At 44.1% G+C, this 27142-nt stretch overlaps 1 protein-coding gene across 1 annotated transcript in view; it reads left to right on the forward strand.

The window, feature by feature from the left end:
- LOC106598862 (unconventional myosin-VIIa) overlaps positions 1 to 26805 on the forward strand; it is a 40772-nt gene extending 13967 nt beyond the window's left edge. Inside the window, exons 19-48 of the mRNA XM_014189878.2 lie at positions 2674 to 2768; positions 3051 to 3135; positions 3637 to 3855; positions 4283 to 4492; positions 4725 to 5039; positions 5570 to 5719; positions 5954 to 6022; positions 6344 to 6468; positions 6680 to 6806; positions 6960 to 7079; positions 8200 to 8373; positions 9267 to 9494; positions 10024 to 10191; positions 10400 to 10517; positions 10668 to 10794; positions 11161 to 11333; positions 15824 to 16005; positions 17191 to 17300; positions 17532 to 17680; positions 18145 to 18298; positions 18876 to 19031; positions 19262 to 19367; positions 20261 to 20374; positions 20465 to 20576; positions 21005 to 21111; positions 21343 to 21528; positions 25046 to 25162; positions 25256 to 25339; positions 26052 to 26171; positions 26393 to 26805. Of these exons, the coding sequence (XP_014045353.1) occupies positions 2674 to 2768; positions 3051 to 3135; positions 3637 to 3855; positions 4283 to 4492; positions 4725 to 5039; positions 5570 to 5719; positions 5954 to 6022; positions 6344 to 6468; positions 6680 to 6806; positions 6960 to 7079; positions 8200 to 8373; positions 9267 to 9494; positions 10024 to 10191; positions 10400 to 10517; positions 10668 to 10794; positions 11161 to 11333; positions 15824 to 16005; positions 17191 to 17300; positions 17532 to 17680; positions 18145 to 18298; positions 18876 to 19031; positions 19262 to 19367; positions 20261 to 20374; positions 20465 to 20576; positions 21005 to 21111; positions 21343 to 21528; positions 25046 to 25162; positions 25256 to 25339; positions 26052 to 26171; positions 26393 to 26491 (4299 nt within the window). The 3' untranslated portion in view covers positions 26492 to 26805. The remainder of the gene's footprint in view (positions 1 to 2673; positions 2769 to 3050; positions 3136 to 3636; positions 3856 to 4282; positions 4493 to 4724; positions 5040 to 5569; positions 5720 to 5953; positions 6023 to 6343; positions 6469 to 6679; positions 6807 to 6959; positions 7080 to 8199; positions 8374 to 9266; positions 9495 to 10023; positions 10192 to 10399; positions 10518 to 10667; positions 10795 to 11160; positions 11334 to 15823; positions 16006 to 17190; positions 17301 to 17531; positions 17681 to 18144; positions 18299 to 18875; positions 19032 to 19261; positions 19368 to 20260; positions 20375 to 20464; positions 20577 to 21004; positions 21112 to 21342; positions 21529 to 25045; positions 25163 to 25255; positions 25340 to 26051; positions 26172 to 26392) is intronic.
- The last annotated feature ends 337 nt before the right edge of the window (positions 26806 to 27142 follow it).

Consider the following 27142-nt stretch of genomic DNA (forward strand, 5'->3'; position numbering starts at 1 on the left):
AAATTACTCACGATAAACGTTCACAAAAAGCATAACAATTATTTTAAGAATTATAGATACATTACTCCTCTATGCACTCGATATGTCCGATTTTAAAATAGCTTTTCGGTGAAAGCACATTTTGCAATATTCTAAGTACATAGCCCGGCATCACAGGGCTAGCTATTTAGACACCCAGCAGGTTTAGCACTCACCAATATCAGATTTACTATAAGAAAAATGGTCTTACCTTTCCTGTTCTTCGTCAGAATGCACTCCCAGGACTTCTACTTCAATAACAAATGTAGGTTTGTTCCAAAATAATCCATAGTTATGTTCCAACAGCGACGTTTTGTTCGTGCGTCCCAGACACTATCCCAATGGTAAATAACTGTTGCGCGCACGACGCATTTCGTGACAAAAGATTTCTAAATATTTCATTACCGTACTTCGAAGCATGTCAACCGCTGTTTAAAATCAATTTTTATGCAATTTTTCTCGTAAAAAAGCGATAATATTCCGACCGGGAATCTGCAATTAGATAAACAGCCGAAGGAAAATATATCACTGGGTCGAATCGGGCACGCGCCTAATTCCATTGTCCTCTGATGGGCCACTTGGAAAAGGCGATAATGTGTTTCAGCCTGAGGCTGCCTCGTCATCGTTCAGGTTTCTCCCGTGGGAGCCGTGGGAAATGTCACGTTACAGCTAAGATCCTGACTCTTCAATAAACAGAAGCAAGAACAACAACACCTTGTCAGACAGGCCACTTCCTGCATGAAACCTTCTCAGATTTTTTCCTGCCAAATGAGTTCTGTTATACTCACAGACACCATTCAAACAGTTTTAGAAACTTTAGGGTGTTTTCTATCCATATGTAATAAGTATATGCATATTCTAGTTACTGGGTAGGAGTGGTAACCAGATTAAATCGGGTACGTTTTTTATCCGGACGTGAAAATACTGCCCCCTATCCCAAACAGGTTAAACCTAGATTTTCCTGTCCAAGTGAAAATGATTCTAAGCCGTAATGTGTACACCACCCAGCCGGGGAGGGATATGGCTTGAAAACGTACCTCAATCCAGGGGTGGAAGATGACGCTGTACTCCTAGTTATGCCAGTATCCGAACTGACAAATGGAGAAGATTGCTAGTTTTGAATTAAATGGCCCTTTTCCATCCTCATGCTAGTCTAGCGAGACTAAACCAAAGGCTAGCAGAGACTAAACCAAAGGCTAGCAAAGACTAAACCAAAGGCTAGCAGAGACTAGCAGTATTTCAATCTTCTCCATTTGTCAGTTCAGTATGGGGATGCTTAACACCCCGACAGTCCTACAATCTAAGCTAGATGCCCTCAATCTCACACAAATCATCAAGGAACTCACCAGGTACAACCCTAAATCCGTAAACATGGGCACCCTCATAGACATTTTCCTGACCATCTTGTCTTCCAAATACACCTCTGCTGTTTTCAATCAGGACATCAGCGATCACTGCCTTATTGCCTGTATCCGCTATGGGTCCGCGGTCAAACGACCACCCCTCATTACTGTCAAAGCTCCCTAAAATACTTCTGTGAGCAGGCCTTTCTAATCGACCTGGCCCGGGTATCCTGGAAGGATATTGACCTCCTCCCGTCAGTCGAGGGTGCCTGGTCGTTCCTTAAAAGTAATTTCCTCACCATCTTAGATAAGCATGTTCCTTTCAAAAAATGCAGAACTAAGAACAGATATAGCCCTTGGTTCACTCCAGACCTGACTGCCCTTGACCAGCACAATAACATCGTGTGGCGGACTGCAATTGCATCGAATAGTCCCCGGGGCACCGTGTCGACATAGGATCCAAGCCAGATGGCAAAAGAGGTATTGTAGTTGTAGTAATTTAGTTTGCTAGCCGGGAGATGCGCCTGGCTCATGGCTAACTGGTGCTAGCTTCGGGGCAGGGGCATTAGCCACTAAAGCCACTCGGTAGCAGTGGTGATCCGGTGCCAAGGTCCAGAGCTTACGGCAAGGATCCGGTGGTGTAGTGGATTCTAGCCGTGTTTGGGTGGTGTCCGGGTGAACAACTGAGTAGGCCGGGAGGTGGGCCTGGCTCAGGGCTTGCTTCGGTACTGGGTCACTCGGTGGCAGCTAGCTAGCTGTGAAGATCAGGAGTAATGGTCCAGGGTTTATGGCAGGAATCCGGCATTGTAGTGGAGAAACAGTCCGATACTGGTAGGCTGGCAAGTATTATCCAGGCAAAAAAAAGGGCTGGTATCTGTGCAGAAGGTAAAGGAGTGGCTAACAATGACTAAATAGCTTGTAGCTAATTAGCTGGTTAGCTTCTGATGGCTAGCTTCTGATGGCTAGGTGGTTCTGGCTATAAGGTCAACAACAACAAAAAAATTGCGTTTCCGTATCACATTGGGTGACGCAGGTTTCCAGAAGGTACAATTGATTTAGAAGGGAAAAGAGATTGAAAATAAAATTGAAATATATACAAAAAAGGCCAAAAATTCAAAAGTACACGAGAGGACGAACAAAACACGTCTGCACTGCTACGCCATCTTGGAAAAGCAGCCATGTTGTAACAGCAGTCATGGAATCTCAAATGTCACTTAAAGCAATTCGAATATGTTACAATGATGTTGGTCTACGTTTTTGAAAAGGTCCACATTAATCGTCTATAACCTGTCTCCACCCTCTTCCCTTTCAGGATGCCCATGACTCCCTACTGGAATGGGAAAGAGAGCGAGAGCTCAACAGGAAAGCCCTCATCATCCAGAGGGTCATTCTTGGCCACAGAGACAGGTAAATGAGGAACACTGAGACACACAGCTTGGAGGGAACACAGGATAGAAAATGGCATGCGACATGTCATACCTGACACAGGGACTTCAATGTTTGGGATGTTGTAAGACATTACATAGCACACTGGCAGTGGTCACTGACATGGGTTTATCTGTTATTCTCTCTAATACCCTATTCTAAAGGTTTACCACAGAGTTACATACAGTTGTTACTATTGTTTTAATACAGTAGTTCTTACAGTCTGCTCTATTGATGTTTTGTTGAAATGTATTCCTCTTGTAGGAAGAGCTTTGTAAAGAAAAGGAGAGCCGCTGTGGTGATACAGAAGCATTGGAGAGGTTACGAAGACAAGAAACAATATAGAAAGGTAAGTCACTGGCTAAGTTTCAAGTGGCAATTAGGGAGGTCTAATGCCGAAAAAGAAAGACAATTCTTGTCTACTTTACCTATATTTTCTCCTCTTTTTGCCAAAACATTTGTGTGAAGTTCCAGTATTTAGCTACACCACTACATGGTAAAAATAAAAATAAAAATAAATACTGAAAACACTACCAATATTTGAATTGAGTTCAACTACCACCAAGCTACAGCAAAATACTATTAAATTACTAGTTGAACTACATATAGTTCACTACACCACAACACTGGTAAGGAGTCAACTCAGATACACTTTTGTAAACAAAATGAGGTGATATTGATTAAATGCCCTAGCTAAGGAGTGCACATTATTGTGCTGATAGAGATTTTATTATTTTCATTTTTTTTATAGGCTCGATCAGCTTTTAATATATCTTTCGCTTTTCTCTCTGCTGCTCACATTTACCTTCTACAAACATAATTTATCCTCCTCTCTGTCTCGTTCAACTAGCTCCAGCGCGGCTTTCAGCGTCTGCAGTCTAAGATCCGTGGTCGTCTGTCCCGGCTGCATTACCTGAAGGAGCTGGCGGCGGCCGTCACTATGCAGTCCCAGGTGCGCGGGTACCTGGCCAGGAAGAGTTATAAGAGCAAGAGAGAAGCTGTGACTGTCCTCCAGGCACACACCAGAGGCATGCTGGCTAGGAAGACCACCAACAAGATGAGGACAGATGTGAGTTCTGACATTTGAGAAAAGTGTGTGTGTGTGTGTGATTGCAAGTCTGTTTTTGCACCTGTGTGCAAATTCAATATATATCTCTGTGTGTGTGTGTGTGTGTGTGTGTGTGTGTGTGTGTGTGTGTGTGTGTGTGTGTGTGTGTGTGTGTGTGTGTGTGTGTGTGTGTGTGTGTGTGTGTGTGTGTGTGTGTGTGTGTGTGTGCATGCAAGCCTGTTTTTGCACCTGTGTGCAAGTTCAATATATCTGTGTGTGTGTGTGTGTGTGTGTGTGTGTGTGTGTGTGTGTGTGTGTGTGTGTGTGTGTGTGTGTGTGTGTGTGTGTGTGTGTGTGTGTGCATGCAAGCCTGTTTTTGCTCCTGTGTGCAAGTTCAATATATCTGTGTGTGTGTATGTGTGTGTGTTTGTGTATGTGTCTGTGTTAGGCATTCCTATCAGCCCGGGAGCGGGAGGCGAGGGAGCAGACAGCCGCAGAGCTCCAGCGGAGGCTAGAGGAGGTCCTCAGCCAATCACAACAGGCTGCTGCCGAGCCAGAGCCAGTCAGTGAGCAAGAAATGGTGGAAACCATGTTTGAATTCCTGCCCCAAAAAGTGTCAGTAGGAGGGCGGGAGGGCCCGGCTCCAGAGGGCTTTGAGGTGATGCTCACAACCAATGGTGGATCTTAATGTCATATCAACATAGGTTTCCATTTGCTATAGTCTTATATGTCTTAATACCTCAGTGATGAACACTGCTAACAGAATGACCACATCCACCTAATCCTCTCTTCTCATTGAAGAAGCATTATAATATTCTACTATTCTCTCCAACTCAAAGAAAAAAGTATCTAACTGAGTATCCAACTGCACTCTCCCTATCCGTCCTCAGGACTTGGAGAGCACGCGAACAATCCCAGAGGTGACTGAGGAGAGCCGAGAGGAGAGTCAAGATGAGAGCCCAGTAGAAACCCCAGCTCCGGTAGTAGTACCAGTACCAGTACCAGTACTAGCTCGGACTGAACCAACTCCTGCACCAGCACCAGTACCAGTGGAGCTACCAGTGGTGGAGTACGATGATGAGGATGAGGAGTTCTCCTTCATCAAGTTCAGTGCTCTGCACTTCCAGGGCTCTGCTACCCACAGTCACATCACCCAGAGGCTGCGGCAGCCCCTGCTCTACCACGAGGACGAGGGGGACACACTGGTGAGAAGTCAACATCAGGCTTCAGTGTCTCTCAGAGGGATCCAAAGCAAGGATGGCATTTTTCTTCCTCTGTCACATATTCCACATTATAAACTGGGTGGTTCGAGCCCTGAGTGCTGATTGGCTGAAAGCCGTGGCATATCAGACCATATACCATGGGTATAACACAACATGTATTTTTACTGCTCTAATTAAGTTGGTAACCAGTTTATAATAGGAATAAGGCACCTCTGGGGTTTGTGGTACATGGCCAATATACCACGGCTAAGAGCTGTATCCAGGTACTCTGCGTTGCGTCGTGCGAAAGAACAGCCCTTAGCCGTAATATATTGGCCATATACCACACCCCCTCGGGCCTTATTTCTGAATTCTTCTCTCCTCTTTTCTCTTTTTCTACTGTACATTCTCCTCCTCCATTTTCCTCCTGCTGTTTTTGTTTTGTTCCTCACTTCACCCCATTCTTTTCTTTTCCCTTCCATTCCCCACTTTCTCCTCTCCTCTCCTCTCCGCTCCTCTCTGCTCCTCTCCAGGCCTGTCTGACAGTGTGGTGGATCATCTTGAGGTTCATGGGGGACATCGCTGAGCCTAAACAGATCAACCAGGAGCCCTCCACCGTCATCCAGAAGAACCTTGGCCAGAGACAGAACAGGAGGCTAAGCAATCTGGTGGGCCTGGATCAGGTACTGAACATAAGGCCTTGACTTAACTTTACATTCAACTCAGTTCAATTCATCCCTGACGAGCAATAGGAAAAATATCGCTACTCACTGATTCCCTTAATGTGATGACAATAGACACTTGTGTCATTTTATGTGTTTCTAATAGTTTCCTGTTGTACTGAGTTTTTGCTGACTGAATTCACCCACTAAACAGTTTGTCAGATGTCTAATTCGTCATATACATTTTTCCATCAGAAAATACTTAGGAAAAATAGAAAGAAAGAAGGAATGGGGAACAGAAAAGCATCGGCCATTATAGATGAGGTATGTTACATACACATTATTTTGTCCTCAGAACTAAAATGAGTCTGAATATCCATGATGTAACAACACAGGCTAATTGTCCAGATGGGATACAGTTTATGTAAAATTGATGTCAAAAGTAGATTGTTTTGTTGTTGTGCATTTTAGCTAACCCTACTCTTTTCCTAACCTTAATCTAATTCTCCTAAACTGCTAAGTCATTTCTCCTAACATGCTGCCTAAGTTTTCCTAACCTGCGACGAAAAGGCAAATAGGACATAAGCTGTAGCCGCTCCAGATTAAACCGGCTAATTGTCTCGTTGTGCTCCTCATCTCCTCCAGCCAGAGACTATGACGGAGGAAAAAGACATTCTAATTGGAGAGGGGCGCACTTTGGATCGGCCAATACCCGACCTGGAAAAACTGCACATTATTGTTGGATACGCCCTATCCAGACGAGATATAAGGTAACAAACCGAATTACAACACGTAAACAATGTTACCCAGATATTTCCCAGTTATTGATGTCTACAAAAGTAATTTGTTTGTCATCCCAAAACTGTTTCATTCAGAACTAATAAAGGATTACAGCTACAGTTGCAATGCAAATTAATTGGATCCAATCAAAACTGATAGACAGCTAACTTGAGCCCTGTCTGTCCTTGTTTGTCTGTGTAGGGATGAGATCTATTGTCAGATCATTAAACAGCTGGTGAACAATAAGAACCAGAAGAGTTCCCTCAGAGGCTGGGTCCTCCTGTCCATCTGTCTTGGTATCTTCCCCCCAACAGAACTCCTTATGCAGGTCAGGCTAAAGTTGACATTTTTTCACCTGTGGCTGTATGTCTTAAGGCGCTGTGTTTTTACATATAGTCATACTGAATTTATGACCCAGGCCCCACTCAATCAATTACATACACTGTAATTGTATTCTATTCCACCCTATTCTATTCCACAGTATCTGGAGAGCTTCCTGCGCAGAGGGCCAAGTAGCTATGGTCCCTACTGTGCTGAGCGCCTGCGTCGCATCGTGGCCAATGGGGAGCGAGGCGAACTGCCTTGTTGGATAGAGCTTCAGGTAAGATCCATGACAGAGACATACTCATCTGGGTGCCATCTCCCATCTGACACAATGCAACAGAATTGGGGGGTAGGCCTGTCAGGACTCAAACACCCTAGCCAAAGAATCTCAAATCTCTTGACGATGTCGCTAGGTGTCGACTACTACTGCTGTTAAGCAGTATCAACACTACAGATCATGGACAGTATTCATGACAAATGTCGCGTTCAAAACAACTGGGAACTCAGAACTGGGAACTCGGAAATCTCTGACTTCCGACTTCAGTGCGTTCAAGACAACTGGGAACTCTGGAAAAAAAATGCTCCGATTAGGAAAAATTGTTTCGAACGGTCATCCAACCTGGAATTCCAACTTTGGAACTTAGGCCTCTTTCTAGAGCTCCGACTTTCTGACTGACGTCATGATTTGACCACGTAATTTTCTGAGTTCCCAGTTGTCTTGAAATCACCATCAGAGCAGGTTTGGTCAGACAACAATACATTGACTGATCAGAAACAGACTGGCACTCATGTTAAATGATGAGAGGTCGCATCAGAGTTATGTGAGAGACAGTTGCTAAACTACAGCTACATGCGCCATATCCCACCTACTCCAACATATGAAATCGATTCTCTGTTTTTGCTCTGCCGACATATCTTTATGGCGGCAGGTAGCCTAGCGGTTAGAGAGGTGAGCCAGCAACTGGAGGATTTCCTGTTCGAATCCTGGATCTGACAGGAAAAATCTGTCGGGAAGTGAGCTGGCAACCAGAGTGTTGCTGGTATCAAATACTAGATGCTATTGCCTACCGTTGTGCCCTTGAGCAAGGCACTTAACCCCACACAACAACTGCTCCACGGGGCCCAGTGTGGTAGCCCCCTGTTCCAACCTGTCCAACCCCTTATATGTGTCTTTTGGAAGGGTTGGGATAAATGGAAGTCAATGTTCGGTTCGACCTTGTGTACAATTGACGAATAAGGTGATCTTACAATGAATCTTATGACAGTGACTGTATTAGTAAGGAGACAGGACACCAAAACCGTATGTGTGCAGTACAGAGCAATATGGGTCCTGTAGTAAGTAGTCAATTATACTGCAAGGACTAATTATTCCCATGTCTCCACCTTCCCACATGTAGGCCGTCAAGACCAAGAAGCCTACACAAGTATCTGTGGCCCTGATGGACGGCCTTAGTGTTAGCCTGCCTGTTGACTCAGCCTGTACCTCTGCTGAGGTGTGCCAGGCTCTGGCCAAGAAAGTCAACATCAAGGATACCTACGGATTCTCTCTTTACATCGGCTTCTATGAGAAGGTGAAGGGAACCCCCAAGGGTTTTGGGGATACCTAGCCATGCAACTAAAACGAGTACATACAGTTGTAGGATCTTCATTTTAGCCAGTTTGTTACAGCAGGAAAATAGTCCTGCAGCAACAGGAAATGTGAATTATTATGTGGATTATAATTCATGGATATTTTTGTAGGAGTTTATGTATTTTTCGTAAGGGAAAAACGAGTCTGTAATTTCTAAGTGGATATTACAAACTCCAGAAGCTTTTTTTACAACTCAAATACACTACAAGTTTGAAATCTCCTGCATTACAGGAAAGTTCTCCTGCTACAGGGTGATCAAATTAAGGTCCTACATCTGTATTGACAAAGAACATACATAATAAATACAACAGTGTCAATAGGTACTCTTCTTAGTCGCATGGCAAGGGGATACCTAACTGTGGTGTCCTGGGTACTTGGCATCATGCCTTTGAAGTTGCTCATTCAGTGCCAGTTCAATATTGAGATTGAAAAGGGACAACATTGACTTGATAGAATTTGACTACCATTCATTAGCATCTTCACTAGCTTTCAGAAGTTGACTAACATTGACTTGCATTGACTAGCCCTGTGATATGTTTTGACTAGCTCTGGCATATTTTGACTAGCCCTGTGACATGTTTTGACTAGCTCTGGCATATTTTGACTAGCCCTGTGACATGTTTTGACTAGCTCTGGCATATTTTGACTAGTCCTGTGACATGTTTTGTCTAGCTCTGGCATATTTTGACCAGCCCTGTGACATATTTTGACAAGCTCTGACATATTTTGACCAGCCATGTGACATGTTTTGACTAGCCCTCTGACATGTTTTGACTAGGCCTGTGACATGTTTTGACTAGCCCTGACATGTTTTGACACTGTGCTTTTTTCCAGGTGTGGTCCCTGGGCAGTGGCGGGAAGCACGTGATGGACGCTATCTCGCAGTGCGAGCAGGAAGTGAGGCGGAAGGGCGAGGAGGAGCAGCACGCCTCCTGGAGACTCTACTTCCGCAAGGAGTTGTTTACGCCCTGGCACGATTCCTCGATAGATGCCGTCAGCACAGATCTCATCTACAGACAGGTCATCAGAGGCCTCAAGTCTGGGGAGTACCATTCTGAGAAGGTGCGTCGTTGTTTTATATATATTTTTTTAACCTTTATTTTGACAGGGAGTCAATGCTGAGACCAAGGTCTCTTTTCCAGATGAGTCCTGTTTAGCTCAACAATACACATCAAAATACAAGACACACATTAAACTACACACCCATATACACATTAAAATAAATGTTATTATACAATACATGAAAAGCAAAACACAATCGTAAAAAACAGTACACCGCCTAAGACTCCACCCACCCAGACAATGTGGATATCATATCACTGATGGTGACATTGTGAAAGTAGCCTCCACTACTCTCGAGGGTAGGTTGACCATGAACCAAGCATGAATCTTAGGAGTCACAATGTCTCATTGAACTCTATGTAATAAATCATAAAATAATAAAAATCAATTACCACTATTGTTGAAAAAAAGAAAAGATATAAAGACTGCTTATGTTTGAGGTGGAAATTCTATTAACTTAACAACTAAACTGTTATTCTTTATTAATTGGACCTAAACAGACTTTGTATTTATTTGTTGTGTCATCCAGGAGGATGACTTTGTCCAGCTGGCAGCGATGTACTACTATGTGACGTTTGGGTCTACCAACAGTGTAGAAAATGCCAAGAAGGTGGTGGGGGAATGCATCACTACTGAACTTATTGAGACCAAGTCACAAGGAAAATGGATTCAGCTGGTCACCGCAGCACATACACAGGTACTGCTACTCACTGGTGCAATAAGTAATGGCCAGACAACCTGTAGTATATTCTGTTCTAAAATTCCTGCTATTCAGTGTGCTAACCCTATCAAGTAAAGTAAAGCAAAGTAAAATAAATAATTAAATTGAAAAGTTAAGTAGAATAAAGGAAAGTTAATGCCAGACAAAATGATTCAACTAATAATGATCCTAATCATTCTCACAGGGTCCTTACATAAACAGCAGAAGGAGCACAGACAGCGTGAAGGGGGATGTGGTTGACTACGCTCGTCAGAAATGGCCCATCTTCTTCTCCAAGTTCTACGAGGTTACGCAAATGTCAGGTAAGTCTAACAGGAATAGGTCCGCATAATGTACCAAGTGAAGTTGCTATCATTTTTCATGATGAAGCTTTTAGTTGGTTTAAATCAGGCAAAATATTTATTTTATTTGTCAAAGACGATTTTATTACTAAGGTATTTGTATACCCACAGGACCTCCTCTATCCAAAAGCAATTTTATTGTGGCCATCAACTGGAATGGGATCTCCTTTCAGGACGAGAAAGAGAAGAAGCTCCTTGAGCTGCCGTACCCAGAGGTGACTGGGGTGAACAAGTCCAGGTATGAACAGGCTATACCAAGGCCCTGTTTAAATATTTCAGAAATGCATCCCTCCTTCCTTCTTCCCTTCGAAGTGATCACTGATCTGAATTGGTTGGTTTTGAGGTAATGGAGTGATAACCTTATTCACAGCTATCCAATCACTTATAGGTCTGTTTACCTCAAGGAAACAAGGAAGGATACATTTCTTAAGTATTCCAACAGGGCCCAGAATATATAGACAGAACCTAGTTTTATACACTGGCTGTTTATTGTTCAGTTGTCAGGTAGTGGTGGTTGTCATGGTTCACATACTCCCTCATACCGACATTCAATCCACCATAAAGTTATTACATACATTTCACATACGTTTCATATGTTCATCAGTGATGACGGCAGGATCGACAGCAGTCAGTCTGTGAGCCTGGCCACACTGAGAGGGCAGTTCCTACTGCAGTCTGTGGAGGCAGGGGAGATGGCTGACCTGATCCAGTGGTACCTGGAGGGCCTGAGGGAGCGCTCTGTCTACGCAGTGGCCCTGCAGGACGTCAACAGACAGGGTACGAATATGACAATGAATCACTTGATCACTCATCTCACAGCTGAGGTTCACTGATTTTGGATAAGTTTGTTAAGCTTTATATCTCTGAGCTACAGAGGGTAAGTTACAGTAGATGGATGTATTTGTCAGAATCATAATACTTACTAGTATATCTACAGACACTTCATAACTGAGGTTCATCCATTTGGATGAGATGGGTGAAGGCCATGCTGCGTAGCACTGCTTAAGAGGGGTGGGTTTCTGGATGTTTTCCATAGAATTCTAATGCTGTAAATTGTAGTGGAAAACAATGAATTTGTCCCAATCAGATAACAACAGGTAGTCAGTGTTTAACAGAAAACTATATCCTAAAAGATCCCTTCATATACAGTAGGTGTTTTTGGCTGGGGATCATGCATGACCTAATACGGTTTCTCTTATATACAGTGCACGGAAAGTATTCAGACCCCTTGACTTTTTCCACATTTTGTTACAGCCTTATTCTGAAATTGATTAATTGAAAATGTTTTCCTCATCAAGCTACCACATAACGACAAAGCGAAAACAGGTTAAGAAATTTTCACAAATGTATAAAAAATTCAATAACAGAAATACCTTATTCACAACCTTTACATTTTACATTTTTTGTCATTTAGCAGACGCTCTTATCCAGAGCGACTTACAGTAGTGAATGCATACATTTAATTTCATGCATTTAAAAAAAAAATTGTTTATTTAAAAAAATAGATATAATTGTACTGGCCCCCGTGGGAATCGAACCCACAACCCTGGCGTTGCACACACCATGCTCTACCAACTGAGCCAGAGGGAAGCTGTGGCTCAGTTTGCTATGAGACTCGAAATTGAGCTCAGGTGCATCCTGTTTCTACAACTTGACTGGAGTCCACCTGTGGTAAATCGAATTGATTGGACATTGGACAAAAGCACACACCTGTCTATATAAGGTCCCACAGTTGACTGTGCGCGGCAGAGCAAAAACCAAGCCATGAGGTCGAAGGAATTGTCCATAGAGCTCCGAGACAGGATTGTATCGAGGCACAGATGTGAGGAAGGTTACCAAAATATTTCTGAAGCATTGAAGGTTCCCAAGAACACAGTGGCCTACATCATTCATAAATCGAAGAAGTTTGGAACCACCAAGACTCTTCCTAGAGCTGGCCGCCCGGCCAAACTGAGCAATCGGGGGAGAAGGGCCTTGGTCAGGGAGGTGACCGAGAATCCAATGATCACTCTGACCATGAGTTCCAGAGTTCCTCTGTGGAGATGGGAGAAACTTCCAGAAGGACAACCATCTCTGCAGCACTCCATTAATCAGGCCTTTTTGGTAGAGTGGCCAGACGGAAGCCACTCCTCAGTAAAAGGCACATGACAACCCGCATGGAGTTTGCCAAAAGGCACCTAAAGCCTCTCAGATCATGAGAAAACAAGATTCTCTGGTCTGATGAAATGAAGATTGAGCTCTTCGGCCTGAATGCTAAGCGTCACGTCTAGAGGAAACCTGGCACCATCCCTACGGTGAAGCATGGTGGTGGCAGCATCATGCTGTGGGGATGTTTTTCAGCGGTATGGACTGGGAGACTAATAAGGATCGAGAGAAAGATGAACGGAGCAAAGTACAGAGGGATCCTTGATGAAAACCTGCTCAGAACCTCAGACTGGGGCGAAGGTTCACCTTCCAACAGGACAACAACCCCAAGCACAAAGCCAAGACAACGCAGGAGTGGCTTCGGGACAAGTCTCTGAATGTCCTTGAGTGGCCCATTAAGAGCCCAGATTTGATCCCGATTGAACATCTCTGAAGAGACCTAAAAATAACTGTGCAGCAACGCTCCCCATCCAACCTGACAGAGCTTGAGAGGATCTGCTGAGAAGAATAGGAGAAACTCCACAGATACAGGTGTGCCAAGCATGTAGCATCATACCCAAGAAGACTCAAGGCTGTAATCGCTGCCAAAGTTGCTTCAACAAAGTACTGAATAAAGGGTCTGAATACTTATGTAAATGTGATTCATTTTTTAAAATAAACTCAGCAAATAAAAAAGAAACGTTCTCTCACTGTCAACTGTGTTTATTTTCAGCAAACTTAACATGTGTAAATATTTGTATGAACAAAACAAGACTCAACAACTGAGACATAAACTGAACATAAACTGAACATAAACTAAACTAAAAGTTCCACAGACATGACTAACAGGAATGGATTAATGTGTCCCTGAACAAAGGGGAGGGGGGGGGTCAAAATCAAAAGTAACAGTCAGTATCTGGTGTGGCCACGAGCTGCATTAAATACTGCTGCGCATCTCCTCCTCATGGACTGCACCAGATTTGCCAGTTCTTGCTGTGAGATGTTACCCCACTCTTCCACCAAGGCACCTGCAAGTTCCCGGACATTTCTGGGGGGAATGGCCCTAGCCCTCACCCTCCGATCCAACAGATCCCAGACGTGCTCAATGGTATTGAGATCCGGGCTCTTCGCTGGCCATGGCAGAACACTGACATTGTTGTCTTGCAGGAAATCACGCACAGAACGAGCAGTATGGCTGGTGGCATTGTCATGCTGGAGGGTCATGTCAGGATGAGCCTGCAGGAAGGGTACCACATGAGGGAGGAGGATGTCTTCCTGTAACGCACAGCGTTGAGATTGCCTGCAATGACAAGAAGCTCAGTCCGATGATGCTGTGACACACCGCCCCAGATCATGTCGGACCCTCCACCTCCAAATCGATCCCGCTCCAGAGTACAGGCCTCGGTGAAGCGCTCATTCCTTCGACGATAAACGCAAATCCAACCATCACCCCTGGTGAGACAAAACCGCGACTCGTCAGTGAAGAGCACTCTTTGCCAGTCCTGTCTGGTCCAGCGACGGTGGGTTTGTGCCCATAGGCGACATTGTTGCCGGTGATGTCTGGTGAGGACCTGCCTTACAACAGGCCTACAAGCCCTCAGTCCAGCCTCTCTCAGCATATTACGAACAGTCTGAGCACTGATGGAGGGATTGTGCGTTCCTGGTGTAACTCGGGCAGTTGTTGTTGCCATCCTGTACCTGTCCCGCAGGTGTGATGTTTGGATTTACCGATCCTGTGCAGGTGTTGTTACACGTAGTCTGCCACTGCGAGGACGATCAGCTGTCCGTCCTGTCTCCCTGTAGCGCTGTCTAAGGCGTCTCACAGTACGGACATTGCAATTTATTGCCCTGGCCACATCTGCAGTCCTCATGCCTCCGTACAGCATGCCTAAGGCACGTTCACGCAGATGAGCATTGACCCTGGGCATCTTTCTTTTGGTGTTTTTCAGTCAGTAGAAAGGCCTCTTTAGTGTCCTAAGTTTTCATAACTGTGACCTTAATTGCCTTACAGATGTAAGCTGTTAGTGTCTTAACGACCGTTCCGCAGGTGCATGTTCATTAACTGTTTATGGTTCATTGAACAAGCATGGGAAAAGTGTTTAAACCCTTTACAATGAAGATCTGTGAAGTTATTTGGATTTTTACGAATTATCTTTGAAAGACAGGGTCCTGAAAAAGGGACGTTTCTTTTTTACTGAGTTTACATTTGCTAAAATTTCCAAAACCCTGTTTTTGCTTTTGGTTTAATGCATTTTAGAAATAGGTTGTAACGTAACAAAATGTGGAAAAAAAGTAAAGGTCTGAAACTTTCCGAATGCACTGTACGTGGGTGACTTACTACGTGGGTGACTTACGACTTACTCTGTCTGTCTCTCTCGCTCTGTGTCTCTCTCTCTGTCTCTCTCTCTCTCTCTGTGTGTGTCTGTCTCTCTGTCTTTCTCTCTCGCTCTCTCTCGCTCACTCTCTCTCTGTGTGTCTCTCTCTCTCTCTGTGTCTCTCTGTGTGTCTCTCTGTGTGTCTCTCTCTCTATGTCTCTCTCTCTCTATGTGTCTCTCTCTCTCTCTCTGTCTCTCTCTCTCTGTGTGTCTCTCTCTCTCTATGTCTCTCTCTCTGTCTCTGTCTCTCTCTCTGTCTCTGTTTCTCTCTCTCTGTGTGTCTGTCTCTCTGTCTTTCTCTCTCACTCTGTCTCTCTCTCGCTCTCTCTCTCTCTCTCTCTCTCTCTCTCTCTCGCTCTCTCTCTGTGTTTCTCTGTGTCTCTCTCTCTCTCTCTGTGTCTCTCTGTGTGTCCCTCTCTCTGTCTCTTTCTCTCTCTCTGTCTCTCTCTCGCTGTCTCTCTCTCTCTATGTCTCTCTCGCTCTCTGTGTCTCTCTCTCTGTCTCTGTGTCTCTCGCTCTCTCTCTCTCTCTCTCTCTCTCTCTGTGTCTGTCTCTCTGTCTTTCTCTCTCGCTCTGTGTCTCTCTCTTGCTCTCTCTCTCTCGCTCGCTCACTCTCTCTCTGTCTCTCTCTCTCTCTCTCTCTCTCTCTCTGTGTGTGTCTCTCTCTCTCTCTCTGTGTCTCTCTCTCTCTTTCTGTGTCTCTCTCTCTGTGTCTCTCTCTCCCTCTCTCTCTGTGTCTCTCGTGTCTCTCTCTCTCTCTGTCTGCAGACGACCCCACGTTCCTGAGCTACAAGCGAGGGGACATGCTGGTCATCCTGAAGGATGGAGAATACTCCCCTGACCGGGGCTGGATCAAAGGCACTAACGAGCGCACCGGGAACACTGGCGCCATCTCCGCGGATACCGTCCTGATTCTGCCAACCCTTGACAAGCCCAGCAATACCACATTGGTAAGACGGTTCTAGACTCTAACAGAATGTTCTAGACTTAAAATACTTATTGAAAACTTCACTCGAATGATGTTTCAATTCATATGGTTAGAAGAATAGATCATAGAACAATAGTGTGGTCCTAGATCTGTTTGTGCTGTCTGGGACCAGGCTAATTAAACTGCACACATTGTACAAATCAGAGGGTGATAGGAATGGGATTGGGATATTACTGAGATACGAACAAAGTGCTAATGGGGATGTGCAGGTTAAGATTCTTTATTTTATTAGATTTTTTTCCCCCCTTTTTCGTGGTATTCAATTGGTAGTTCCAGCCAAGCCGCACTGCTTCTTCTTAACCCGGAAGCCAGCCGCACTAATGTGTCGGAGGAAACATCGTACACCTGGCGACCGTGTCAGTGTGCATTGCGCCCGGCCTGCCTCAAGAGTCGCTAGTGCACGATGGGACAAAGACATCCCTGCCGGCCAAACCCTCCCTAACCTGGACGACGCTGTATCAATTGTGTGCCGGCCAGCTACGACAGAGCCTGGACTCAAACCAGGATCTTTACTGTCACGAACGTGAGGAGAGACGGACCAAGGCGCAGCGTGCTCTTAGTTCCGCATATTTTATTTAGTGAAACTTTAAACAAAAACAATAAACAAGCAACGAAACGTAACATAAGTGGTGCAACTAGCACACACACAAACAATATCCCACAAACACAGGTGGGTAAAATAGTTACTTAAATATGATCCCCAATTAGAGGCAACGATTACCAGCTGCCTCTAATTGGGAACCAAACCAAAACACCAACATAGAAATTTTAAACTAGAACACCCCCTCGTCACGCCCTAACCTACTACACCATAGAGAAACAAGGGCTCTCTATGGTCAGGGCGTGACAAGCACTGCGATGCAGTGCCTTCGTCATGCTAAAATTCTTATAAGCTAACAAGTGAACATGGACGCATTCCGTTACAGATAGTTGTCCCTACGGGAAACAACGTAATGGAACCTTGGTGGATTTATTCCTTACACCTAACCAGTTGGAATGCTGCCCATATGTTGGGCAGACTTGTGAGCATTGTTAGACAGTGGGGCAGGTCGACATCAAGTCCCTATTCTTCGAGGGATTGTGGAAGGGGAAGACTACCATCTTGTGGTCGTATTAACATTGTGTTTTTCTTTGGTTGAACCACAAGAGTCTGCTGAATCTGAGCCCAGATCAGAGGACAGTGGCTCAGAACGCACCTGCCAGGGAAGAGGCAGTGTCCCCCGTCTCACTGAAAGAGTTTGCCTTTGACTACTTCAGGTAGATTCCACTCTCACTACTATTTCAACGACATCAATAACCATTTGAACTTTAATAATTACCACAAACATTTGTAAATTAATCATCGATTTAACAAAGGAGTATTCCAATGTGACAGTAATCTGACCAATTATCTCACTACTACAGTTTGCATGGGTAACAGTATATTTTCTGGTTATACTATTCTCAAGACAGCAAGTTAACCTTAGCTATTTCCTTGGTTTCCCTTAGGCAGCCTGGTAAAGAAGGGGGCCGCGGGGCGCAGGCCAGAGGCAGGGAGAAACTTTGGGCTGCCTCCAAAGAACCCATAAAACAGCCCCTACTGAAGAGTCTGGTGGGCAACACCGACCTCAGCCATCTGGCCTGCATCTCCTTCACTGATATCCTTTACTCAAATACTTTATTTGTTAAAGGGGAAGTTCAGGATTTTACAACTTGATGTTAGATGGTTCCTCGCCCTGAAGTAGTCTACGGGCCACGACAAATTGGTTCGGGTTTTCTTTAAACAGCCACTACAAACTTCAGTTAACTTTAGCCAACTTCAGCTACTTACAGGTTGAGAAACCATCTAACATCCAGTTATAAAATCCTGAACTTCCACTTTAATGTACGGTTGATGTTCATATTGAGGTGAACACTGGATAACAACAAGCAAGATTTCTAATAGGTGTTGAAGACACTAGGGAGGGATTACACTTGGACTTATTGTGACTGGAGACCTTTAAACGATAAATACAATTACTTTTTTTACAATGGCGTAGCAGTTACCGAATTATCCTAATAAATATGTCTCTCCAAGTGGAGTTTCCTAAACGTTTGCTATTGTCCTTAGCCTTTCCCTCACCTATCCTAAAGTACATGGGAGATTACCCTATCAAACAGGTGCGCCAGCCCATAGAGCTGACTGACCAGATCTTTGGCCCGGCCACTCAGCATGTGCCTTTACAGGATGAAGTCTACTGCCAGATCATGAGGCAGATGACCAGTAACAACAGCAGGTATGTGTGGTAATATACTGCCATGTCAGCTATTTCTCATGTATTACTAGGAAATAACCACAGAGATGTACAGTATATGTCTGATGTTCTATTTTTAATTATATGATAATACTCTCCCCCCTCTCTCTCTACTCTCTCCCCTCTCTCTCTACTCTCTTCCCCCCTCTACTCTCTTCCCCCCTCTCTCTACTCTCTTCCCCCTCTCTCTACTCTCCCCCCTCTCTCTACTCTCTTCCCCCCTCTCTCTACTCTCTTCCCCCCTCTACTCTCTTCCCCCCTCTCTCTACTCTCTTCCCCCCTCTCTCTACTCTCCCCGACCCTCTCTCTACTCTCTTCCCCCCTCTCTCTACTCTCCCCGACCCTCTCTCTACTCTCCCCCCTCTCTCTACTCTCTTCCCCCTCTCTCTACTCTCCCCCGACCCTCTCTCTACTCTCTCTCTCCCTCGCTCTACTCTCTCTCTCCCCCTCTCTCCTCTCTCCTTCTCTTGCTCTACTCTCTCCCCCCCTCTCGCTCTAATCTCTCTCTACTCTATTATATCCATCTCACCTTCCCTCTTTCTCCCCCTCCCTCTCCTAGAATGAGTGTAGACTATGGTTGGCAGCTCCTTTGGCTGTGTACTGGCCTCTTCCCCCCCAGTCAGATCCTGCTGAAGTACACCCAGCGTTTCCTAGAGTCACGGCCCAGAGAGCCCCTGGCTGCAGACTGCCTGCAACGGCTACAAATGCTAGTCAGGTGGGGCTCCAAAGCACACTGTAGTGAATTTGGGAGGCAGTGTGAAAAGGTCTCGAACTAAATGTCCCTACAAATCCAACACCCAAGCCATGACACCAAGAAGCCTCAATCTGAATATCTTGGATGAGGTTGCTGGAGTTGTGCTGAGGACGCTACAAAATATGGTATTGAGATATTAAATACTAAAATGAGTGGGGGGAAATGAACTCTATACTGTCCTCTTGTTGTAGTATGGAGCCCAGGAAGCTGCCTCCCCATCAGGTGGAGGTGGATGCCATTCAACAGGACAGCAACCAGATCTTCCATAAAGTCCACTTCCCTAACGACAAAACTGAGGTAGAGAGCTTCTCCTTTGCCTCATATGATTACTGATCACTATGATTATTATGATCACTGACCCTTATCCCTATGATCCACATTTACATTTTTGTCATTTAGCAGACGCTCTTATCCAGAGCGACTTACAGTAGTGAATGCATACATTTCATACATTTTTTTCTCCGTACTGGTCCCCCGTGGGAATCGAACCCACAACCCTGGCGTTGCAAACACCATGCTCTACCAACTGAGCCACACGGGACCTGATCCCTGATCCCTATGATCACTGACCCCCCTATGATAACTGATCCCTATGATCACCGATCCCTATGATCCCTATGATCACTGATCCCTATGATCACTGATCCCTATGATCACTGATCCCTACGATCCCTATGATCACTGATCCCTACAATCACTGATCCCTATGATCCCTATGATCACTGATCCCTATGATCCCTGATCCCTATGATCACAGATCCCTATGATCACTGATCCCTATGATCCCTATGATCACTGATCCCTATGATCACTGATCCCTATGATCACTGATCCCTATGATCCCTATGATCACTGATCCCTATGATCCCTGATCCCTATTATCACTGATCCCTATGATCACAGATCCCTATGATCACTGATCCCTATGATCCCTATGATCACTGATCCCTATGATCACTGATCCCTATGATCCCTATGATCGCTGATCCCTATGATCACTGATCCCTATGATCACTATGAATTTCTCACATCCACTTACATATGGTATCTGAACATTTGTCACAGTGGAAACTATCTGGCTGGCTAAATCTACAGAAATATAATAATACAGAAATGTTGATTAATTATGCTCATTGTCCATGTGAAATAAATTTAATGAAATAAATGAAATGTGTCAATTCTTTATTTAGCTCTTCGAGGTGACATCAACGTCTAGGATTCGTGACCTTGTTCGTAACATTGCCTACAAGCTCATTCTGGCCTCAGCTGACGGTTACAGTCTCTTCATGAAAACGCCAAACAAGGTTAAATTCAAGCTCATTTAACTGGTTTAGTTAGTCCGGGTAGTGCAAGTGAATGTATGTTTATTTTTTCTCTCTCCTTTTTGTTTTCAGGTGGTGAGCTTACAAGACCAAAACTACTTCTTTGACAGTTTGAGGGAGACGATAGACCAACCTAAGAAAACGAAGAGAGCCAGAGAGGCGAAGAAAGGAGGTAAAACAGAGGGTAAGGCACAGTACTGAATTTAACAGATAAAGTTTTGAGCTTATGCTGCAACCGTTTGTTGTAGGTGGTGGCAGATTGTGGTAAATTGCGTCATTTTGGCAACATTGGCTGATACTTAAATAACGTGCCATAGAATTCTGCGGCACCCCGCAAGCTATGCTACAGTATGCCACGACTTTTAAAGGAAGAACCACTGTACAATAAAATCTAGCATCCACCATATTGTCCTTATATGTACATAGTAGCCCTAAAACAGTCAAAAACATAATATAATGTAAGGAAAAGGTCAAAGTAAACTCTAACTCCCACCAAGTTGTCAGTAGATGAAACTGTTATGTTATGCTACACTATGCTATACTAAGCTATGCTATACTAAACTATACTATGCTATGCTATGCTATAAGGACTGATGAACATTTGTGTTTCAGGAGGTCCAGTCACCATGCCCTACCTGGTTTTATTCATGAGGAAGCTGTGGTTCAACGTGACCCCAGGAAGAGACCTGACCGCTGACCTCACTTTCCATTTCCCACAGGTCGGGCATGAAAGACACAGACAGACAGGCACACACACAGACCTCTGTACATTTCTAGTAGTAGAATTTGTTTTTATTCATCATTAAAATCTCCCATTGGCATCAATGGGTAATGATTACACTAAAGAGTTACGCATCTCAACCTGTATTCAAACTGCTGTAAATAGTGAGTAAGCGGGGTGAACCCAGAACCCAGTTACTCATAACTCATACACAAACCTCTCCCCTCAGGAGTTGCCCAAGTACCTGCGTGGCTACCACAAGTGTACCAAGGAGGAAATGACCAGCCTGGCTGGCCTGCTGTTCCGGGTCAAGGTGGACACGGACAGGTCCCAGTTTGTCATGATTCCCAGGATGCTGAAGGAGCTGGTGCCAGCTGACGAGATGAAAACCATGTCCCCAGAGGACTGGAAGAAGGTAAGGAGGAGGAGGAGGAGGAGATAACAGACACCTATGGTACACTGTCAGTTCTTCTCATTTTATTGAGCTTTATATGATATTTGGCATACATCTCTTGCTCTCTCCATTACGAAGCAGATGGATCATTCCAATAAAGCATAATTTCTGCAATTAGAACTGCTATCATGACCTCAAGACAATTCAACCACTACCCAAACAGTGTTCTTAGTAAATTAATAGCGCAACATTATGACAAAAATTTGGGCCAGATTTATATCACAGATATGTCAATATTTGAAAGCATACTATATATATATATATATATATATATATATATATATATATATATATATATATACTGCTCAAAAAAATAAAGGGAACACTTAAACAACACATCCTAGATCTGAATGAAAGAAATAATCTTATTAAATACTTTTTTCTTTACATAGTTGAATGTGCTGACAACAAAATCACACAAAAATAATCAATGGAAATCCAATTTATCAACCCATGGAGGTCTGGATTTGGAGTCACACTCAAAATTAAAGTGGAAAACCACACTACAGGCTGATCCAACTTTGATGTAATGTCCTTGAAACAAGTCAAAATGAGGCTCAGTAGTGTGTGTGGCCTCCACGTGCCTGTATGACCTCCCTACAACGCCTGGGCATGCTCCACCAACTCCTGGACAATCTGTGGTGCAACGTGGCGTTGGTGGAAGGAGCGAGACATGATGTCCCAGATGTGCTCAATTGGATTCAGGTCTGGGGAACGGGCGGGCCAGTCCATAGCATCAATGCCTTCCTCTTGCAGGAACTGCTGACACACTCCAGCCACATGAGGTCTAGCATTGTCTTGCATTAGGAGGAACCCAGGGCCAACCTCACCAGCATATGGTCTCACAAGGGGTCTGAGGATCTCATCTCGGTACCTAATGGCAGTCAGGCTACCTCTGGCGAGCACATGGAGGGCTGTGCGGCCCCCCAAAGAAATGCCACCCCACACCATGACTGACCCACCGCCAAACCGGTCATGCTGGAGGATGTTGCAGGCAGCAGAATGTTCTCCACGGCATCTCCAGACTCTGTCACGTCTGTCACGTGCTCAGTGTGAACCTGCTTTCATCTGTGAAGAGCACAGGGCGCCAGTGGCGAATTTGCCAATCTTGGTGTTCTCTGGCAAATGCCAAACGTCCTGCACGGTGTTGGGCTGTAAGCACAACCCCCACCTGTGGACGTCGGGCCCTCATACCACCCTCATGGAGTCTGTTTCTGACCGTTTGAGCAGACACATGCACATTTGTGGCCTGTTGGAGGTCATTTTGCAGGGCTCTGGCAGTGCTTCTCCTGCTCCTCCTGGCACAAAGGCGGAGGTAGCGGTCCCGCTGCTGGGTTGTTGCCCTCCTACGGCCTCCTCCACGTCTCCTGATGTACTGGCCTGTCTCCTGGTAGCGCCTCCATGCTCTGGACACTACGCTGACAGACACAGTAAACCTTCTTGCCACAGCTCGTATTGATGTGCCATCCTGGATGAGCTGCACTACCTGAGCCACTTGTGTTGGTTGTAGACGCCGTCTCATGCTACCACTAGAGTGAAAGCACCACCAGCATTCAAAAGTGACCAAAACATCAGCCAGGAAGCATAGGAACTGAGAAGTAGTCTGTGGTCCCCACCTGCAGAACCACTCCTTTATTGGGGGTGTCTTGCTAATTGCCTATAATTTTCACCTGTTGTCTATTCCATTTGCACAACAGCATGTGAAATTTATTGTCAATCAGTGTTGCTTCCTAAGTGGACAGTTTGATTTCACAGAAGTGTGATTGACTTGGAGTTACATTGTGTTGTTTAAGTGTTCCCTTTATTTTTTTGAGCAGTGTATATATATATACACAGTTGAAGTTGGAAGTTTACATACACTTAGGTTGGAGTCATTAAAACTCGTTTTTCAACCACTCCACAAATTTCTTGTTGCAAACTATAGTTTTGGCAAGTCGGTTAGGACATCTACTTTGTGCATGACACAAGTAATTTTTCCAACAATTGTTTACAGACAGATTATTTCACTTATAATTCACTGTATCACAAATCCAGTGGGTCAGAAGTTTACATTCACTAAGTTGACTGTGCCTTTAAACAGCTTGGAAAATTCCAGAAGATGATGTCATGGCTTTAGAAGCTTCTGATAGACTAATTTACATCATTTGAGTGAATTGGAGGTGTACCTGTGGATGTATTTCAAGGCCTACTTTCAGTGCCTCTTTGCTTGACAGCATGGGAAAATCAAAAGAAATCAGCCAAGAACTCAGAAAAGAAATTGTAGACCTCCACAAGTCTGCTTCACCCTTGGGAGCAATTTCCAAACGCCTGAAGGTATCATGTTCATCTGTACAAACAATAGTACGCAAGTATAAACACCATGGGACCACGCAGCCATCATTCCGCTAAGAAAGGAGACGCGTTCTGTCTCCTAGAGATGAATGTACTTTGGTGAGAAAAGTGCAAATCAATCCCAGAACAACAGCAAAAGACCTTGTAAAGATGCTGGAGGAAACAGGTACAAAAGTATCTTTATCCACAGTAAAACCAGTCCTATATCGACATAACCTGAAAGGCCTCTCAGCAAGGAAGAAGCCACTGCTCCAAACCCGCCATAAAAAAGCCAGACTACGGTTTGCAACTGCACATTGGGACAAGATCGTACTTTTTGGTCCTCTGGTCTGATGAAACCAAAATAGAACTGGCTTGCAAGCTGAAGAACACTATCCCAACTGTGAAGCATTGGGGTGGCAGCATCATGTTGTGGGGGTGCTTTGCTGCAGCAGGGACTGGTGCACTTCACAAAATAGATGGCATCATGAGGATGGAAAATGATGTGGATATATTGAAGCAACATCTCAAGACTTCAGTCAGGAAGTTAAAGCTTGATCGCAAATGGGTCTTTCAAATGGACAATGACCCCAAGCATACTTCCAAAGTTGTGGCAAAATGGCTTAAGGACAACAAAGTCAAGGTATTGGAGTGGCCATCACAAAGCCCTGACCTCAATCCCATAGAAAATTTGTTGGCAGAACTGAAAAAGAGTGTGCGAGCAAGGGAGGCCTACAAACCTGATTCAGTTACACCAGCTCTGTCAGGAGGAATGGGCCAAAATTCACCCAACTTATTGTGGGAAGCTTGTTGAAGGCTACCCAAAATGTTTGACCCAAGTTAAACATTTTAAAGGCAATGTTACCAAATACTAATTGAGTGTATGTACACTTCTGACCCACTGGGATTGTGATGAAAGAAATAAAATCTGAAAGAAATAATTTTCTCTACTATTACTCTGACATTTCATATTCTTAAAATAAAGTGGTGATCCTAACTAACCTAAGACAGGGATTTTTTATTAGGATTAAATGTCAGGAATTGTGAAAAACTGAGTTTAAATGTATTTGGCTAAGGTGTATGTAAACTTCCGACTTCAACTGTATATATATAGTAATAAAGAAATACCAACATTTCTGAATCTTTCTGTTTTCTTCTTCCTGTATAGCACATCATCGCCTCCTACAACAAGCAGGCCGGGATCACCATGGACGAGGCTAAAGTGGCCTTTCTAAAAGGCATCTGCCACTGGCCGACGTTCGGCTGTGCTTTCTTCGAAGTAAAGGTGCGTTAGCAGACAGCTCAAGTCGATACAAAAATGATACATACAGACACCAACCATCCCATTGGTGAATTTATGTATGCTCTTCCTTCACAGCAAACCTCTGAACCAAGTTACCCGAGTATCATCCAGATTGCAATCAGCAAGCAAGGAGTCAACTTCATCAATCCCAAAACAAAGGTAAACGTATCATTGTTTTTTTATATGATTATTTTGATTTGATCAACATTCAGAGCATTTTACTTTAATCTATAGTACATTTACTGACAGATTGTCATATAATTATGCTGACATCAGGTGCAGTTTCCTAAAAATCTGATCGCTTACATGTGTGCCGTGGAAATTACCACCAGGGAAAGTCAAATTTAAATGAATCATTCTGTATTATCAGCAAGCTGGGGAGATTCCAACAAACTTAATGCACCATAGTACACGTCGGTCGGGAGCTCTCCCGGGGCAGTCCCGTTAGTTCTCTTATATACTGCTTACACAGACAAGTTATATTTGCATGATTTACATTATTCATCATTAACATTTGGTTCCTGCATGTGACCGACCAATACTTCACGAGGCTTCTTCTCTCCAAGCTGAGACCTTGAAACTGAGATCCCTTTTGGTTCCTAGAACAATGTTCTGGGTGTACTGCCAATTGGTCTGAGGAGGTCACAGTCACCTGCACGAACCAAGATGGAGAGAGAGGAGATACTGTGTACAATACAATGCTATCTCTTCAGACAACAACATTTTCCCTCACGTTTGTTCTCCAAATGCTGCACCACAACATTAAGACAACATCAAGCTTGTATCCCACTTCTGCCACCATCAGCACTATAAAGTATTTACCTTCTCTGTTTAACCAAATATTACCTTTTGACCTTTACCTAAACCTCAGGAGTTTCTGGTCATGCACCCGTTCAACCGCATCACCAACTGGTCCAGCGGGAGCACTTACTTCCACATCACCATTGGCAACCTGGTCAAAGGGAACACTTTACTTTGTGAGACCTCATTGGTGAGTGGACATTATGTCTTTGAGGCAAAATTAAAGATGTTGCCTTCTTTAAACCAATAAATTACAATTTTGTGTAAATTGAAAGTAGTGTTTGCTGAGGGTGTACTAAATGACCTTCACAAACAGTTGCATTGTAGTGACTTATTCACAAGAGACAGAATGTGATGTGACTTTGCTTCTATGTTCATACCCCAACGACTCTTTTTGACTCTGCTCTTCAGGGTTACAAAATGGATGACCTCTTATCATCTTATGTGAACATGTACGAGATGCAGAGGCAGGCTGTGCGACCCAGAAATAACTCCATGTTCCCTACCTAATGCCTGCTGGGAAATATGGAGGACAAGGAAGATTAATTTAATTGATAGAACTAGTCATTTGATGGAGGAGTTTAATTATTATATTGCTTTTCAGTTGGTCTAAAACCTTTTGCCTAGCTTTGTAATTAAAATGCTGTATTGAATTGACACTGTGCCTTGTGTTTGTGTGTGTGTATGTGAGTAAAAGATTTCTCATAGCAATTTTGAAGACCGGTATCCACAGTGTGAAACCCCCCAAAAATGTAATGTGTAGGCCTATATACAAACAACAAGGATAACTGAATTCAAACTAATAAAGCAATTCTGAAATATAAGATGGCAGCTCATGTTGTATGTGTGAATTGAAAGGATTATTTCAAGGAGTAGAGGGGAATGAAGAGATGGATATTTTTTGGCCAACAACTGGGCACAGATGTCAATTCAATGTCTATTCCACGTTGTTTCAGTGTAATTTCATTGTAATGATGTGGAAACAACATTGATTCAACCATTGTGTGTCCAGTGGGTCTTAGACATATTAATGTTGACATGGAGGTCCCAGTAAAGCAGAGGCCAAGTGGCTAACTTTAGGGAAGTGATTGTTATTAAGAAGTGGCAGGAGATGTGGAATCAGGGGCGGACTGGCCATTGGGCAGTTCAGGCAAAAGCTAT

Source organism: Salmo salar, chromosome ssa03, assembly GCF_905237065.1.
Source record: "Salmo salar chromosome ssa03, Ssal_v3.1, whole genome shotgun sequence".
Lineage (NCBI taxonomy): Eukaryota > Metazoa > Chordata > Actinopteri > Salmoniformes > Salmonidae > Salmo > Salmo salar.